Source organism: Hyalella azteca, unplaced genomic scaffold (genome assembly GCF_000764305.2).
Source record: "Hyalella azteca isolate HAZT.00-mixed unplaced genomic scaffold, Hazt_2.0.2 contig12211, whole genome shotgun sequence".
Classification (NCBI taxonomy): domain Eukaryota; kingdom Metazoa; phylum Arthropoda; class Malacostraca; order Amphipoda; family Hyalellidae; genus Hyalella; species Hyalella azteca.
In genome coordinates this window covers 256,567-272,836 of record NW_025942174.1, presented here as the reverse complement: position 1 = coordinate 272,836, position 16,270 = coordinate 256,567, and the positions used below count along the sequence as shown (strand labels likewise).

Genomic DNA, 16,270 nt, shown 5'->3' with positions numbered 1-16,270 from the left:
GCGTCATTTGTTCCATGAATTTATATCTTAATGATACTCATTTTCAAAATCTTTGTATCAGCTTAGGAATTTATATTTATTCAAAAGTGACGCAATCGCATTATATATAATAATGCGTGATTGAACAAAGTCAACAATTACAATTTGAACTAGTTAACTAATCAAAGTTCTCCGGTCAATTTGTTCTCCGGATTATATAATAGTTAAATTTGTGGCACACGGTTACTTTCACGCTAAAATGACAGTTTTTCTATTTATCAATCATAAATTTTAATATTGGGGTCAGTATTGAATAGCCCAAATCCGGTTTGTCGGTGTTTCTAGACATCTCAGAATTCACAGCTAGCTGGGATTCTAAACTCGCAACTTACTCCTCCAAACTTGTGATTCTGAACTGTAACCACTATGCCTTCCCTGATCCACTTGATTGTAAGAAGATGAGTCGTAAAAATGAAATACCGGGCACACCAGAATTTTTTATTGGTGCATATAACAACCCATTCATAATTATTGTTAACATTATTTCCTGTCAAATTTCTGAGCAATATTATTCCTAGGAGTCTTAATTTTGATATAATCGATTTAATACGTTAACTGTTAAAGAGGTTTGATAGCTTGACTTACATCCAGACTTATCCACTTATCTGACATCGCGAAGAAGCGGTATTCCTGTAGGTATAAGAAATAGGATGCAGTCACAAAATGCGATGTAATTATTTTGATGTGAGAACACTGCTGCCAACGATTCGTCTTACAAAACTTTCACCTCGTCATACAACTTGTCAGTCCTTGAAGTAAATGCCTCAGGTTCTATTAAGGTATTTAAATAAAATAATAAGTCCTGAATGTGGTAAAGTTTGTCCAAAGAAAAATTTTGATACTGAATGTTCGGAACCACAACTTCATTTCGACCTTCAATGAGAACGAATATGACATTTTTACAATTTAACAAATTTAATTTTTAAATTTAAAATATATTTAATACTGAATAGCTAATATACAACACAAAGCAGCATCAAAATGCTGCACATTAAAGTAATCCTATATTATTAAATTGACTTGACACGTGGAAATTCTTTCAATCATATTAATTAATATGTTGGCACATTTGATGTTACATTGGCCAGAAACGCTTTCTAATATATATACCTAAACCGTGTGAACTAATTTTACTAAGAGACGCTTCAAAATATAAAATGATATATTTAGGAATTTCTTACATCCACTAAGTTGAGTTGTGAAAAATAAATGTAGAGAATGTGCCTTCAGTTAGAACATCTCCTGCATAAAATTAGCGACTTTTAATGACTTCAATAAGACGGGATAATAAATTGAGCCTTAAAGACGTTCAATTGTATTCAACATGAATAATATACATTTATACAGAGAACATTACTTATATATTGCTGAATTGTAGCACATAGAACGAATGAGATGCACACTTTACACTAGTTACAATAGAGCATAATAAACGTATGTACAAATTAAAAAAAAATCACTGTATGCGACGATACGATGTGCGAGGTTACAAACGGTTTGCTAATCTACACTGATAGTGTCTGAATCATTTATAAACTGCGCTTTTATTGCACTTGAGCACAAACACAGTATCCATGCACAGGTGACCACCAACATGCTTGAGAACGAAACAGATTATTCAATACTGCAAAAGGTAATTATGCGATAAATCGAGAGGGTTTTTGTATTAAAACACGATAGTTACCATGAATGACTTATTCCTTTGGCTAAATTTGACATTCTTAATTATTCAAGATAATATTTAATACAAAATTCCGAAACAGCGAGACCGAGCATTTGAATGGTCCTTCAACGCTATTTTCCTCGATCCGTAGATTACTGAAAAGAAACGCTCGCTCAAAGCCTTGCCTCTGAAAAAAGCAGAAAATCGTAGATAAAAGTACTGGCAAACATCAGTGCTTGCAATAAATTTCTCCGTATATGTACGACAGAATGTTTCTGCCTACGACTTCGACGTTTCGCCAGTTCATCATCAAGCCACCGCCCCTCAGTTTTTTTTTTTCGTGATTCCGTCGCGCCAGAACGCCGCATATTTCCTCATATTTGATGTGGTCGGAAAGCGCATCATTTGTATCGATGGAGCGGATTACGTTTTTTTAGAGCATTTAATTTGTGTATTGGTACATGGTCTGTTAATCAGTTAATCGATCTAGATTCTAGAACATAAAGTTTACGTGTTCTGTTGTATGAAAGTTCCTCGATGTCATGCAGGTCGCTGCCTTCGTTTGGTGAACATCGTTCTACTAGTGAGAGGAGTGTTTACAATTCGGGGTAAATATAAATAGAGAAAATTGAAACTAAATAATTTTCGCATGAACAGATCAAGCATCATTTACGTCAGCGAAATTTTCGTTATCGTTTAAGGTTAATTAAGAACAACTGAAAAACTGCGTCCTGCCTTTGAACGGAATGCTGTCTTGAAACATAGTGTTGAATTCGAAAGAGACTTACACTTCCCTAGTTAGCTATGTTCGACCAAGTTATACATTATTCGAGCGTCACATAAGTGTATTAAAAGTCTGTTGATGTCGAGAAGGACTGATCGATCGACCGCAGCCAGAGAATGTCCAGGACACTACAAACGAGCACAATCCATGACCTCGTCCAAACGAGCTATTAAGACCCATTCACCCAGGAGTGATTTATATATCTAAGTTAGAAATTTCAAGCAAATTTTATTGAAAAGGTCTTTGCTAATAGAATCATCGACAGTGAAATTGCTATATATATAAATAAAGCAGAATCAACAACGAATCATAACAAAAAGGGAATTTTCTTGACCATCTCTTACCAGAACCAAATGACGCAGCGGCTAAAAACAGATGAACGGGTAGGTCATCCTTCAATATAACATTGTGATCACAACTGATCATAACAAAACCAACTATTGATTTGCTAAAAATAGTAAAACTTCAGAATACCACCAATTCATTCTATACTTTTTTTTAACAATAACGAGGGCTGAAGACTTCTTCTTAAAATGGATTACAAAGAACCCATGAACCGCAATTAAAGATCTGCATGGCAGAAACATACAGCGAAAACATTTCCCGGCAACTCGTGGACCTTTGCCCCAGCATAGTTCATGTGTTGGGTCGTCACCTAAATTAAGAGTTTGATATTAATTATGTCGGTATTTCCAGTCTTTACGATAACAGGTAAAGTTCATATTACTATTATTGCACACTAACAAAAACACAACGTGAGCGTTAATAACGAACATCAGTTCGTCTTGGGTAATCTTATTTGAAATAAAAACATTATACATGTTTGTGTTTTAAACAATTTTATGCAAAAATGCATAAATTTTACTTTTCTTGGAGCAGTTCACGGCCGTTGAGTTGTTTTCATCACTGGCACAGCAATTCAGTCCTGAAGCGAAGCGCTGGCCATGGCGAATGACTCAGCATGTTTCCTTGCCTTGAGTCGCAGGTCTGCTATGGAAGAAGTCTTAGAAGATATTCTATCAGTGGCTGTGAGGGCAGTAAGGGCAAGAGGGTAGGTGGGGTGAGGGTAGTAGAGGAGGGAAGAGGCGGGCACTCCACCAAGACCTGAGGGCAGAGTTGATGGAAGACAGGGTAGTGGAGGAAGACCAGTTTGGGAGTTGAGATTCATCATTGGGTTTGACAAGCTCGGTGTAGAAGTAGAAGGTAGACTGAGAGGAATTGTTGTAGGTATGGGTAGATTTCCGACCCTACTAGAGTCATTAGAAGAGGAAAGTAGACTCGATGTAGATATGGCAGCAGTAGACATGTCCCCGGCAGGGCCGTCCCCGCTGATGTGGGTGCCGTTGATGTTGCTGATGGAGGCGCTGATGGAGACAGCTGCCGCGGCCGCGTACTGCAACACACGCAAAATAACTTCAATGAGATGATTGAATTAAAGGGCAAATGTTCATCAAACAATCGAACGAAGAGATTATCATTTCCTCCTACTGGATTATGGCTTCCAATCCATAAGATTGCGTTGCTATTCAAGAACCTGACTGCACAATAAAACAGAAGTCCAGAAGGTCTGTACGGAATTTCTGTACTTAGACGGATGCAAAATAAATGCATGAAGAGAAACTACTGTCACTAACACACGAGTTGCAAGCAGTAAATAATATTCTAAACTGTCATTAATAAAAACTTTAAATTACTGGCTGATCAGAACTATGGTTTGTAGGGTTTGATTAACATTGATATCGCTAGAAATTTACTGTAAAATTTTACACATAATAAAAGATTTTTTCTATTAAAGACCGTCGACGACGTAGGTGTTGTGGTGCATTGAAGTTAGTGTTTCTCTCTAAAACCGAAATGTTACTTGCTGGAACAGAAGTGTTTCTCTCAAGAACCAAAGTGTTTCTCGCTAAAATCGAAGTGTTTCTCGCTAGAACGAAAGTGTTTCTCGCTGGAACCGAAGTGCTCCTTGCTGGAACCGCAGTGTTTCTCGCTAGAACCGAAGTGCTCCTTGCTAGAACCGAAGTGCACCTTGCTAGAACCGAAGTGTTTTTCGATAAAAACCGAAGTGTTTTTCGATAAAAACCGAAGTGTTGAAATGTTCCTCGCTAAAACCGGAATATTTCTTGCTAGAACCGAAGTGTTTCCCGCTAGAACCGACTGCAACTCGGTATATATAGTGATTTACGACCAAGATTACTGGATAAAGCAGGGAACAGCTAAGATGGTCCAGCAGATTATGTGGTACCATTGACGAATAGTAAGCACTATGCGGTGTAATGCTTTAGCTGCAGCTACTACGTACGGGGAATATTCAAATTCTATTGTATAGCATATAAACTATATGCATCACAACCATGCATATTACATTTATGCATTTTGGACATGGATACGTGACTTACTGTTCATATATAGTTAGTATGGTATTATATAGTACATAGTAGACTTTTAGTACTTTGTACATAGTTCACTCTTTTGTTACTAGAGTAATAGTGATCAGTTTGAATGCAGAATAACTGATGGAACTTTTTACCCAATTGAACTTAATAACAGACGGAACTTCAAAACTTACGAAAAATATACATTGAATTGGTAAGTTACCTGATCGTCTATCGCATATTGAATGCGATGGACGATATTGAATGCGATAGACGATATTGAATGTGATTGATGATATTGAATGCGACAGACGATATTGAATGCGATAGACGATGTTGAATGCGATAGACGATATTGAATGCGATAGACGATATTGAATGCAACAGAAAGTAAAGCATGCGATAGACGGTATGCGCAAGATGCTTCGAGCTAAGTTGTGACATCAGGCTTAGAAGCCCCATCAATAAATGCCAACTTTATCACTTATTTACACACATAAAATCCGTAGAACTGATACAATATTCAACATTTTAATCTACGGACTTCACTGCCAGCTTTTAACTTATTCATTTTGCGTCCGGTCGCTCGGGTGCCAACAGCTCACTTTTTTCCCCGTGCATACATTGGCTGGAAAAAACACTTCCCGTCAATTGATGAAGTCTTCAAAAAACATTGGTCAAACAAATCTGGCTCGCCAATTGATGGATGGGCTGCGCCGCAAAAACACCCATCAAACCAATTCCGATTGATGAAGCACCTCGATTCTTCTTCCCGTGAGATTTGCAGACCTTCAGCGAAAATATTTTCCCTCTGGATTTGAGTTCAGAGAATTAGATAATTGATGCGGTATAAGAGGGACGTTAGCGAAAATATTGACGGTCTGACGTCAATATTGTACTCGGCAGCATGAATATTTCTTTTGAGAGAAGTGAACACTGATTGTGAACGTTCATTGTTACGTTTTTGAAGATAACAAGTTTCAAGAAGAGCGATGTCTTAGTATGAGATAAATGTCTTGAATACTTGTTCTGCATTAACCTATGATATAGATCATGGCTTGAAGAAATCCACTTGCAAGGGTTTCTTGAATCATGGGTCCGAAAACCCACTTGCAACTGTTTAGGCCCGAGCTTCTTTAGCTTTTGTTAAAGTCGTTGGAAATTAATTAATATTTAAACATTAATACAGCGCGCTGCTAGATAGAACTTGCTACATCTTCCATGCTAAGCATTCCCAACATGAATTCATTGGTTATGTTCCATTTGATTTGGTTTGCGTCCAGTTATGAACTGAGAATTTAGATAATTTGAAAAAAATATAGACAGTTAAATTCAAAATATCCATATCGTAAATATCTCATCGTCAGTTCAAAAATTCAGAAAATATAATAACCATCCCTAAATGAAAGCAAAATTATAACGCAAATAGATTATAACTTGATTAACATAAGAGAAAGCTGTCGATTAACAATCCCATGAGAATGAAAGCGGTTAGAGCTGTTGAGGCGTGGTTTCGTCGAAAAATATGTACCTAGACGTTTCAAAATTAAACCAGAATCACCAGAGACGGAACAAAAAAATCAGTATCCGACACGTACAGTAACCGTCGCACGGTTAAGCGTGGAGTGATCTAGCGGAGTGAGGCAGACGAATAAGAGGGATAATAGCGAAATGTCTCGTTCAGAGCGAAATGTTTTGATATTGCTATTCGATAAGTTATAATGTATTAAGTCACATTTTTCGGTACTTTGATTTTAATATATTTTCGAGTAAATTTGACATTCCTCTATTAATTTTGCTTGTATTCTCTAATTTTCTGAACTAATGATGGAACTGCAGGGTCTCCGGTGCGTATTTTAAGGAATTATTATGAATTTACTTTACTTCTTTGCTATGAAATTCTGGAATAATTTGGTAAATAAGCAAATTATTATGCAATAACTTGTCATCTTGTGTGATAATGCGTCTTTAAGAATTTTAGGTTAATACTTTACTATAGGTACATCTGTTCTCATGCATCATACGAATGTTTTATACTTAAAGACTCAATGACTCCAATACTTTTAGAACGAAGCACTTTGAAATAGAAGCACTTTAAAAACAGAAATATTATGCATACAAAAGTCTTTATTATTGATGCAAAGATATCCCATTATTATGAAGACTTCCATGAAGCAAACCATGAGTACGGTGACTATCACTATTGGCTTACTTGCATTTTTCAATGGTTCTTTTGTTACGAAAAGATACCGAATGTACAGAGTTATTCAAAATGATGGACCCAATTCAATAAATGCATAATTATTTAAGAAGAGAATGAATGAATGAATAAAATGAATAATTCATACACCAATGAAAAGAGAAATATTCGCAGTTTTTTCTAAATATTTATAAATGTTGAATATGTCCCTCTAGTGATGCACGTCAGAGTTGCTGGTAGAGATGGGACGTAAACAGAGTTGCTGGTAGAGGCGGGACGTAAACAGAGTTGCTGGTATAGGTGGGACGTAAACAGAGTTGCTGGTAGAGGCGGGACGTAAACAGAGTTGCTGGTAGAGGCGGGACGTAAACAGCTTCCTTGACGTAACCCCATAAGAAATAGTCACATGGGGTGAGATCAGGTGATCTCGGTGGCCAGAAGTGTAGAGCCTGATCTTCATTTCCTATGCGTCCTACCCAACGCTCGGGGAGCTACTGATTCAAATAGTAATGCAACTACCGCAGCAGCTTCCGTCCAATTCAATTCTGCGTTTGAATAGGTTAAAAAATGGAATCTGTTCCTTTACATCGGTGAATAATTTATTTTGAATTCATAATTGTATAAATACGAATTTAATAAATAGCATCCATAATCTAGAATAACCCTGTATAATGAAATTCAAATGTAATTCATTTATTTGGCAATGCCCTTTTATTGTGCAATAGATTATTGTTTTTCTAATTATACCACTTTAATAATAATAATAATGATAATAATAAAAATAATAATAATTATTCTCTCGTAAGCTGTGCATGGTCTAGCCCACCTGGTGAGCTGCAGACAGCAGCGCGGGGTCTAGCTGCAGACCAGGGATGGGGTTAAGTCTATCGTAGAGAGGGGAGTGTAGCCTCAATGGGGACACGAACGATGCCATCCCCATGGGGGTTAAGCCCCCGGGCCCCGACAGTCCCCCAGACAAGCTGTGGATCGTCATCCCAGGCAGACCCATTGACCCCCCAGGGGCTGCCCGCAGCCGGACCCCCCCAGACGCCATCACCGTCACCCCTTCACCCCCGTGGCTGGGGGAGAGCAGCATACCTGAGGAATAACAAACACCAAGCTTAATATCCCATAGAAATAAAGTTGTATTCGCTTGTGCATAATAGTCTAATTAATTAACATTTTATTTTTTCCTCCATTGGACAACGAATATATCTTCCACAGCAATAATGAAAATAGTGAAAAAATATCTGACACATTATGGAGCAGTGAACACTGAAACTTATCCTGAAATTGTAAAAGCTTCTAATTCCAATGTTGGAGATTTATTGTACCATGTAATAAGGCGTTGGGCGAACGTGGACGGTGTGAGAGTTTTGGTCAAGATCCCGAAGTGAAACACTAATTTCACATAAACTGGGGGATAATGAACTGTCATCATTACAGACTGGTGAATTGGCAGGGTTTTTGGTCTTGTAGTTCACGTCATTGCTATGATTAGACATCCGACTAGAGGATGAACATATTTTATGGTCCTTTAGTTTGCCGCCTTACTTGTGATGAGACATATGACTGGAGGATGGACAAGGCTGTTGGTCTTTTAGTTCGCCGCCTCACTGGTGAATCGTGTTAAATTTTTCGAGTAAAAAACTTGACGAATTTTCCGTCGAAAATTCAGGAGGATTTATCTGGTGGAATTTTCCTAACGTAACAATTTGGATTAAAAAAATGATTTACAGTAAAGTGACTTAACTTTGCTACAGAGGTCGGTAGTAAAAAGTTGAAATAAGTTAATCAAACTTGAGTAGGTTTTAATCCGTGTAGTCCCAGTCAATATACGGCTTAACTTGCGCTACTCTCTGACATGAGCAAAAAGTCGAACTTTTTTTGGGACCAGGCTGTCACCTTCCAGAAACTTGAGGTTTAATGACGTCTCGCGAGCGTCTTGATTAGTTTTTATTAGTTTTTAGTAGTTTTTATTAGTTTTCATTAAGGCAGCAAGTGTTGCTAGTTGGCGCTCAAAAACGACCTGACTTCATACAACAGAAAACAAAAAATATTTTTTTCAGAAGTTGGACTGACAAAGTTTAGCATGAACGCCCCGAGACGCCTAACGCTAATGTCACAGTCATTCTCCAACACAACGGGCTCGTCTACCGTTAACGCCTTGATCATTCTCCCCCAGAATGTCATGTTAAATTATTAACAAAAGTCAACGAACAAGGAATTGTGGGTAGATTCCTAATTATTCTTACATCTACCAATCGATCACTTAACTGTGACATCGCAATGGTAACGTTACAGTAATTACATCATAAATGTGATATCACAAGTGTGACTTCGCAATAGTAACGTTACAGCAGTAACATCATAAATGTAATATCACAATAATATATTGTAATATCACAATTGTAATGTTGCCTGTTAATCATCATAAGTAATTCATATTGCAGATCAGGAAGTAAGTATGCGTGGGTGAACATTTACTAGATTGTGAATAAGTTTCCATTTTGTTCACCCATTATTTGACCGGACATCTTTCCTTTCTGCGCTACTCGTTATTCAGTATTCATCTCTTCACGTCCATCATTCCTTCTCTTCTTCTACCACTGTCATTCTTCGATTGTTTTCTCTCCTCGTCTCTCTCTCTCCTCTCCTCTCTCTCTCTTATATTTACTTTATGTCTCTCTCTCTTTCCCCTCGCCTCCCTCTCTCTTCTATTTATTTTATGTCTCTCTCTGTCTCCCCTCGTCTCTCTCTCTTCTATTTATTTTCCTCCTCCTCAACCCCCACACACCTACTCCCTCTTCGTCAACCCCAACACCCCGACCCCCTCTTCGACAACCCACCTCCCACCATCCTAAATTAAACCCAACGTCTGGGCTTTTAAAGTCCAATATAAATGAGCTGGGGAGTTATAACATCCCTGACATCCCTCATACCGTGCGTTTAGACCTGGAGCTTGTCATCCCTCTTACCGTGCCACGTTCATCCCTCTCACCATGCCACGTTCATCCCTCTTACCATGCCTCGTTTATCCCTCTTACCATGCCACGTTCATCCCTCTTACCATGCCACGTTCATCCCTCCTACCATGCCACGTTCATCCCTCTTACCATGCCACGTTCATCCCTCTTACCGTGCCACGTTCATCCCTCTTACCATGCCACGTTCATCCCTCCTACCATGCCACGTTCATCCCTCTTACCGTGCCACGTTCATCCCTCTTACATGCCTCGTTTATCCCCCGTCTGTCCCGTGGCTGTAATCCAGTTCTGTCCCTGGTCTCGTTAGGCACGCTTGTTTGTCCCTCCCTCCTCAGTCCATGTGTGCTCATTACGCTGCTTTTTAGGACAAATTGTCCACAAGAGCGGCGCTTTTTGTCCACCAGTTTTTGTCCTCCTGTTTTTGTCCTCCAGAGATTGTCTCCGGACGCGCAAATGCAATCGAGAGATTGTGGCTACACTCGATTGTTCTTGGTCACGATCTCTTACAAATACAATTACATTTATAATTAATTATGGTTTCGATACTGATTATTAATTGCAATTTCGATATTGATTTATTCTTAATTACAATTTCGATGCTGAGTTGTTCTTAATTACAATTTCGATACTGATTCTCTTGAAACAGAAAATATTGGCTCATACTTCGCGTTCATCAATCTGATTCAAGAAATCGTTGCGTCAACGGTCAATTTCAGACGTCAAATGCAAACTTTACTCCTAGAAAATTATCCGTTTATTATGTGCCCCGGTTTAGTTAAAAGTCAATAAAATACACAGCCATCTGTTGCGCGAGTTTGTAATGTTCTTAAGACTGATTTCCTATGTAGTTTGACAGAGGTGTAGGTGTTCTGCCTCCAGAGGTGTAGGTGTGTTGCCCTCCAGAGGTGTAGGTGTGTTGCCCTCCAGAGGTGTAGGTGTTCTGCCTCCAGAGGTGTAGGTGTGTTGCCCTCCAGAGGTGTAAGTGTGTTGCCCACAGGGTTAGTTTAATACACTCTTCCAACATGTCCATGTTCTTCATCTAATCCAACAGAAAGCTATACAATGGAATCGTTGGAATCAGACTGTTGGATTATATCCCACCAGTTTATTCAATAAGTATTATTAATATTGATGGTTATTATTAACACGTGAAAGGTACAAAAATAATTGGCATAAGCCACCACATAATTGCCCGGCTGCCACTACCCACCTTTTGTACAGTCAATAGCCCACCATTTGTACAGTCAATAACCCACCTTTTGTACAGTCAATAACCCCCCTTTTGTACAGTCAATAACCCACCTTTTGTACAGTCAATAACCCATTTTTTGTACAGTCAATAACCCACCTTTTGTACAGTCAATAACCCACCTTTGTACAGTCAATAACCCACCTTTGTACAGTCAATAACCCACCTTTGTGCATTTGGCTCTCGTGCTTGCGACACTTGGCGCGGCGATTCTGGAACCACACCTGTGGTCGGTAGACAAGTCATCAATTACAATATTATCACAATTATTGTGTTGTATTATCACCTTCATACTTTATGTGAGAAATTCCTAATTTCTCACCGTTAATTAGTATATATGCTAAGGTTTGTTTATATGATCTATTATTAATCGAATTATCTTGCTTCTAGAATCAGATTCTCTAACTTCCGCCGAAGAATAAGTATTAGTCTAAATCAGGGGTTCTACCGCGGATCTTAACGGTCCTCATCAATATCTGTTAGCGATTGTATCAAATTATACGTGTATCCAGTGACAAAATCTGTGTTCAAATCCCGATATTCTCATCTAGATTCAAAAGATTGACATTTCTGCAGTAATCATTGCCGATTGCCACTTATATCAGCCATTCAACCGTACCGATTGTCAACTTACCTGTTTCAACGTTCAAGTATTTCTACCATCTTGCTTTAAACCTGTTTCTCTATCCCTTGGTTTGTATGAATGTCGTTTGAGGTTCGTTTTGTTTATTTTTTGCTCTATTAAATTAATTTATTCAATCTGTTGGGAAGTTGGACTTAGTTTAAGTGTTACAATTCAAATTAATTCAAATTCAAATGTTCGTGATGTTAATTTATTCATGATTTATTCAAATCAACCTATTCAAACTTTTTTAGCAGTCTTTGCTCTAGAAGGGCCTTTCTTTATGACGTCACTTGCAAAGATCACTGTTTAAATCTTAGTCTTAAGTCTTTATCTCAAATTTCTCAAGCAACAAAACCTTCTACTGTTCTATCTATTTTTCTCGTCCAACTTCCCACCCCTTAAACTTATTTCCGCTATTTTCCAGCAATTATTCATTCAAAAAGTGATCACCACACTGGTGATATGAATAATAATTAAACGTTGTGATATGATATGAAAATCATCCATTAATAATTGCTTGCATCACATGGTAAAATACTGACTCGATTTCATACAACAAGCCAATATGTTAAACGTTTGCCTGTAACACATTTAGATCCGTTGATAACCCATACGGAAATAATTTCTGAAATTTCCAAGGAATTACTCATTAAAGTCAAAATTTGAAGAAAAAACAATTCCGCCTTGCCAGTGACCTTAACTTACAAAACAATATGTATCCAAAGTTGCGATCGTAACACTCGCCCTGTTCTCAAGTGTTCCTAACTCATCAACTCAGCAACAAATGTCAGAACAAACTCATAACCACTTTTATTTATCTCCGGTGAAGTGCAAGCAAGTGAACGAAAAAGAAAATCTATAGCCAAGAGATCCTATATCAATGAGGCAGGCTGTTCAACCTGTTACGTAAACAAGTAAACTGAGTTTTATGAACGGAGTGAATGAACTGAGTTGTAGAAATGGAAGAATGAACTGACTTTTACAAATGGAGGAAATGAACTGACACAATCTTGGCGTGTCTCAGAATAAGACTATTGTTGAGGTCCTCGATTCCAAAGTCGCTCAGAGATAAACGTTGCCTCGACCGTGTGGCGTGTGGTGCGCCACAGACATGAAATTATAAATGTGGGAATTGATTGGGAATTGGAGAGTGGCAATATTAGCGGCGTAAAATCCATATAAAATCCATTTTATAAGAATAAAAAAATATAAAAAATAAAATCCATTATAGAAATCCCTTCTTTATAAGAATATTTTAGAAGAATTTAGATAGAAGAGATATGGAGAAATTTGCAGAAGTCCATTGAAAGTTTTGTTTGTTCAACAATATATTATAATAATTAAGATAAATGAGATATGTAGTAATGCCGTGCGCGGTGCGGCCACGAGCAGAAGGTCTACGGAGACGTTCTCCCTGCCTCGCAACTTATGGGGCTCGCTGCGGCGTATGAACCTAACCAGATTATACTGATCAGCCTCCGCCCCTCCCTGCTCTCTTTCATGTCTGTCACTTGTTCCCACATCCTTCGTTACTGCTATTGTTTTCTCTTTTTGTTCTTTATTTTTGTTGTTATCGTGTCCATAATCTTTTGCTTCCGAGTGCACTGTCTATTTTAGTGTTTAATGCTTTATCTGCATTTAGTCTATTGATCTTTTAGAATCTTTTGCCCGGTCTTCAACGAATTCACGATCAATTCATGAGTTCTTCCATTTATATTTTAGCTTAAAACATATTATATTTATTATATAATATTAATAAATTAGATTAATAGCAACAATTACAGAAAATATTTAAATTTCAGGGTGGAAAAACTCGCATTTAAACCGTATGAAGTTGCAAGTGAAATTTCCCAAGATATTCCAGCAATATTGATCAATGAAAATATAGTGTCCACAATAAATAAGTATATAATGTTCCCAATAAATGAAACTCAGGAAAATCCCAGCAGCAGCACTGCACCAGCATCGCTCCTCTGATCCCTCACCTCCCACAGCTCGTTCATATCAACCAATTACAGATGAGCCTGCGTGGTGTTCCTGCGTGATGTTCCTGCGTGGGTGGTTTTAACACGGCAGGCCACGCTTGTAGCGGTACAGCAGAGTCTGCTGCCTTCTCTGTACTCCGCTGTTAACACGGCAGGCACGCTTGTAGCGGTACAGCAGAGTCTGCTGCCTTCTCTGTACACCGCTGTTAACACGGCAGGCACGCTTGTAGCGGTACAGCAGAGTCTGCTGCCTTCTCTGTACACCGCTGTTGACACGGCAGGCCGGGCTTGTAGCGGTACACTGTACAGAAATATTCCATGTGGCACATGGAGCTCCATGAGGAATATCTGCGCGCGTTATGTCGAGTAATTGACAGCCATGTGGTTTATGAGGTGCGCAGTTGGCTGAGCTTCATACACATCATTAAGCTCTACACTGAGCTGGATAAGATTCTTTTTATGGCTATTACGCTCAAATATCTGCCAGATATGATGACTTATTATTCAGAATTATGCAATAAAACGTAGGAATTCAAGCTTGCAGATACAAGCAACCGTTTTACTTCTAAAGCATTGCATAATGACATGCTTCTGACTTGAATTTAGTTCAAATGAAGGATGTTTCCTTACTTAATTCTAAAACTAATCGCTCAAAATACAAATAATTTTTCAATACAACTTCAACGTAAGAACGATCAACTATTTGAAATGCTTCATCTTATATCATTATAAGATGATAATGCATTGCAATAATATACTGCATTATGAAGTTTGATGGAATGTCGGCATACGAGTTTCATGTAGATATATTCCTAGGTAAATAATTTCAACGATCACGAAATGTTACACACGTCATGTATGCCATAACATGAGCTCCTTCCACGCCATGTTCCACACGTCATGTATGTCATAACATGAGCTCCCCCGATCACAAGATGTACCACACGTCGGTTTGTCGTAACATGAGCTAATTCTAATTGGCGTGACCAACGCGATGTCCGGTGCATTTGAGGAGGTAAAGCGAGCATAATTTGATAGATTAAACCTGAGGAAAAGGTTTCGATGACCTAATAGAATGATAAGTAAGACTCATTCTAGCTTAGCTTACCTTTACACGCGGTGGCTGAATACATTAGCATTACGGAGGTACAAGTAAACGTCTGAAGGCCATCGATCGCAAGGCCGACGTACATTTACAATGAGTGCTTCATCGCTGCGGCCGTGCAAGCTACTGGAGGGCTTATTAAAGTGCCCAGCCCTTTAATAGACTTAGTGCTTCCGCCCACAAAGCTCTCGTCCTCAAGACACATGAACTATTGACTCAGCGTTACAGTGGACTCAAATCTATATGTGTCATAAAATATTCACTAACAGTCATAAACATCAACACTAACCAGCAGGTCGTTTTACATAACTTACGAAATCCACATCCAAAATTAAAAATTGATTTACGCACCTGGACCCTGGCCTCGCTTAGCCCCAAGCGCTGCGACAGCTCCTCCCGCATGAAGGCGTCAGGGTAATGCGTCTCGTCGAACAGCCGCTCGAGTTCGTTGAGCTGCTCTAGCGTGAAGTTGGTGCGAGACCGACGCTGCTTCACCTGCACGAACACCGGTTGTGGGGAAAAAGGTAACATGTTGGCTAGGGTAGTGCTATTAGTTACGGGCATTGGGCATGGGGCAAGAGGGGGTGTCGTGGCAGAGGTGCTGCTACTGTGTAAGGGCACCGGGCATGGGGCTAGAGATAACGTTGTGACGGGGGTACTGCTACTGTGTACGGGCACCAGGAAGGGGACAGGATGGGCGTCGTGACGGGTGTGTTGCTGCTATTTACGGGCATGGTGCAAAAGGAAGGGTTATGCGACGGGCGTACTGCTATTGAGTTTGGAAAGAGCCCCCAGTAAACCGGACAAGATAGTCATATCAACCGCTTTCCCCGATTTCATTTCATAAAGACTGACTCTTTTCCATTAAGTTACAATATTTAAGCATGTTAAGAATGAAATAGATTAAGTCACATACCTTATGGGGCTGGGCTTCCTCTTTGGTCTCGCATTCCTTCTTCTCAGACGCAGATGACGGCTGCGGAGAATGGCTTGTTCCTTGCAACTCAACATTGGGACTTGCAGAGCCTCGGGCTTCCATTGTGATCTGACTTTTCGATATTTCGGTGTCGGTAAATCCACCTGTAGGAGATCTTGCGCTCAAGTTGTCCCTTTGAGAGCCCTCGTCCTGATCGGTGAGCATTGCTTCGTCTGGAGGACCTTCAGGACCCTCTGTTTTAGCTTCCGTCCTTGCATCGATGTCCATAGAATCGCAGGAAAGATTGATAGACAATTTTTCTTCGCATGTTATGTCATGTTT

General features: G+C 39.1%; 1 protein-coding gene across 1 annotated transcript; it reads right to left on the bottom strand.

The window, feature by feature from the left end:
- Window positions 1-3,225: 3,225 nt before the first annotated feature.
- On the bottom strand, window positions 3,226-16,269 carry LOC125178729 (paired mesoderm homeobox protein 2-like). The gene is made up of 5 exons (XM_047883194.1): window positions 15,929-16,269; window positions 15,364-15,507; window positions 11,464-11,521; window positions 7,888-8,159; window positions 3,226-3,879 (listed from the first exon to the last, which is right to left on the bottom strand). Exons 1-5 carry the CDS (start codon window positions 16,214-16,216, stop codon window positions 3,406-3,408), a joined length of 1,236 nt encoding a protein of 411 aa, XP_047739150.1. The 5' UTR covers window positions 16,217-16,269; the 3' UTR covers window positions 3,226-3,405.
- Between the last annotated feature and the right edge of the window lies 1 nt (window position 16,270).

Excerpts from the sequence above, each read along its gene's own strand:
- LOC125178729 (XM_047883194.1), bottom strand. The coding sequence starts at position 16,216 with ATGGACATCGATGCAAGGACGGAAGCTAAAACAGAGGGTCCTGAAGGT. Across the intron at positions 15,508-15,928 it reads AGGAAGCCCAGCCCCATAAG|GTGAAGCAGCGTCGGTCTCG; the intron begins GTATGTGACTTA and ends GTGTTCGTGCAG. Across the intron at positions 3,880-7,887 it reads TGCTGTCTGCAGCTCACCAG|TACGCGGCCGCGGCAGCTGT; the intron begins GTGGGCTAGACC and ends CGTGTGTTGCAG.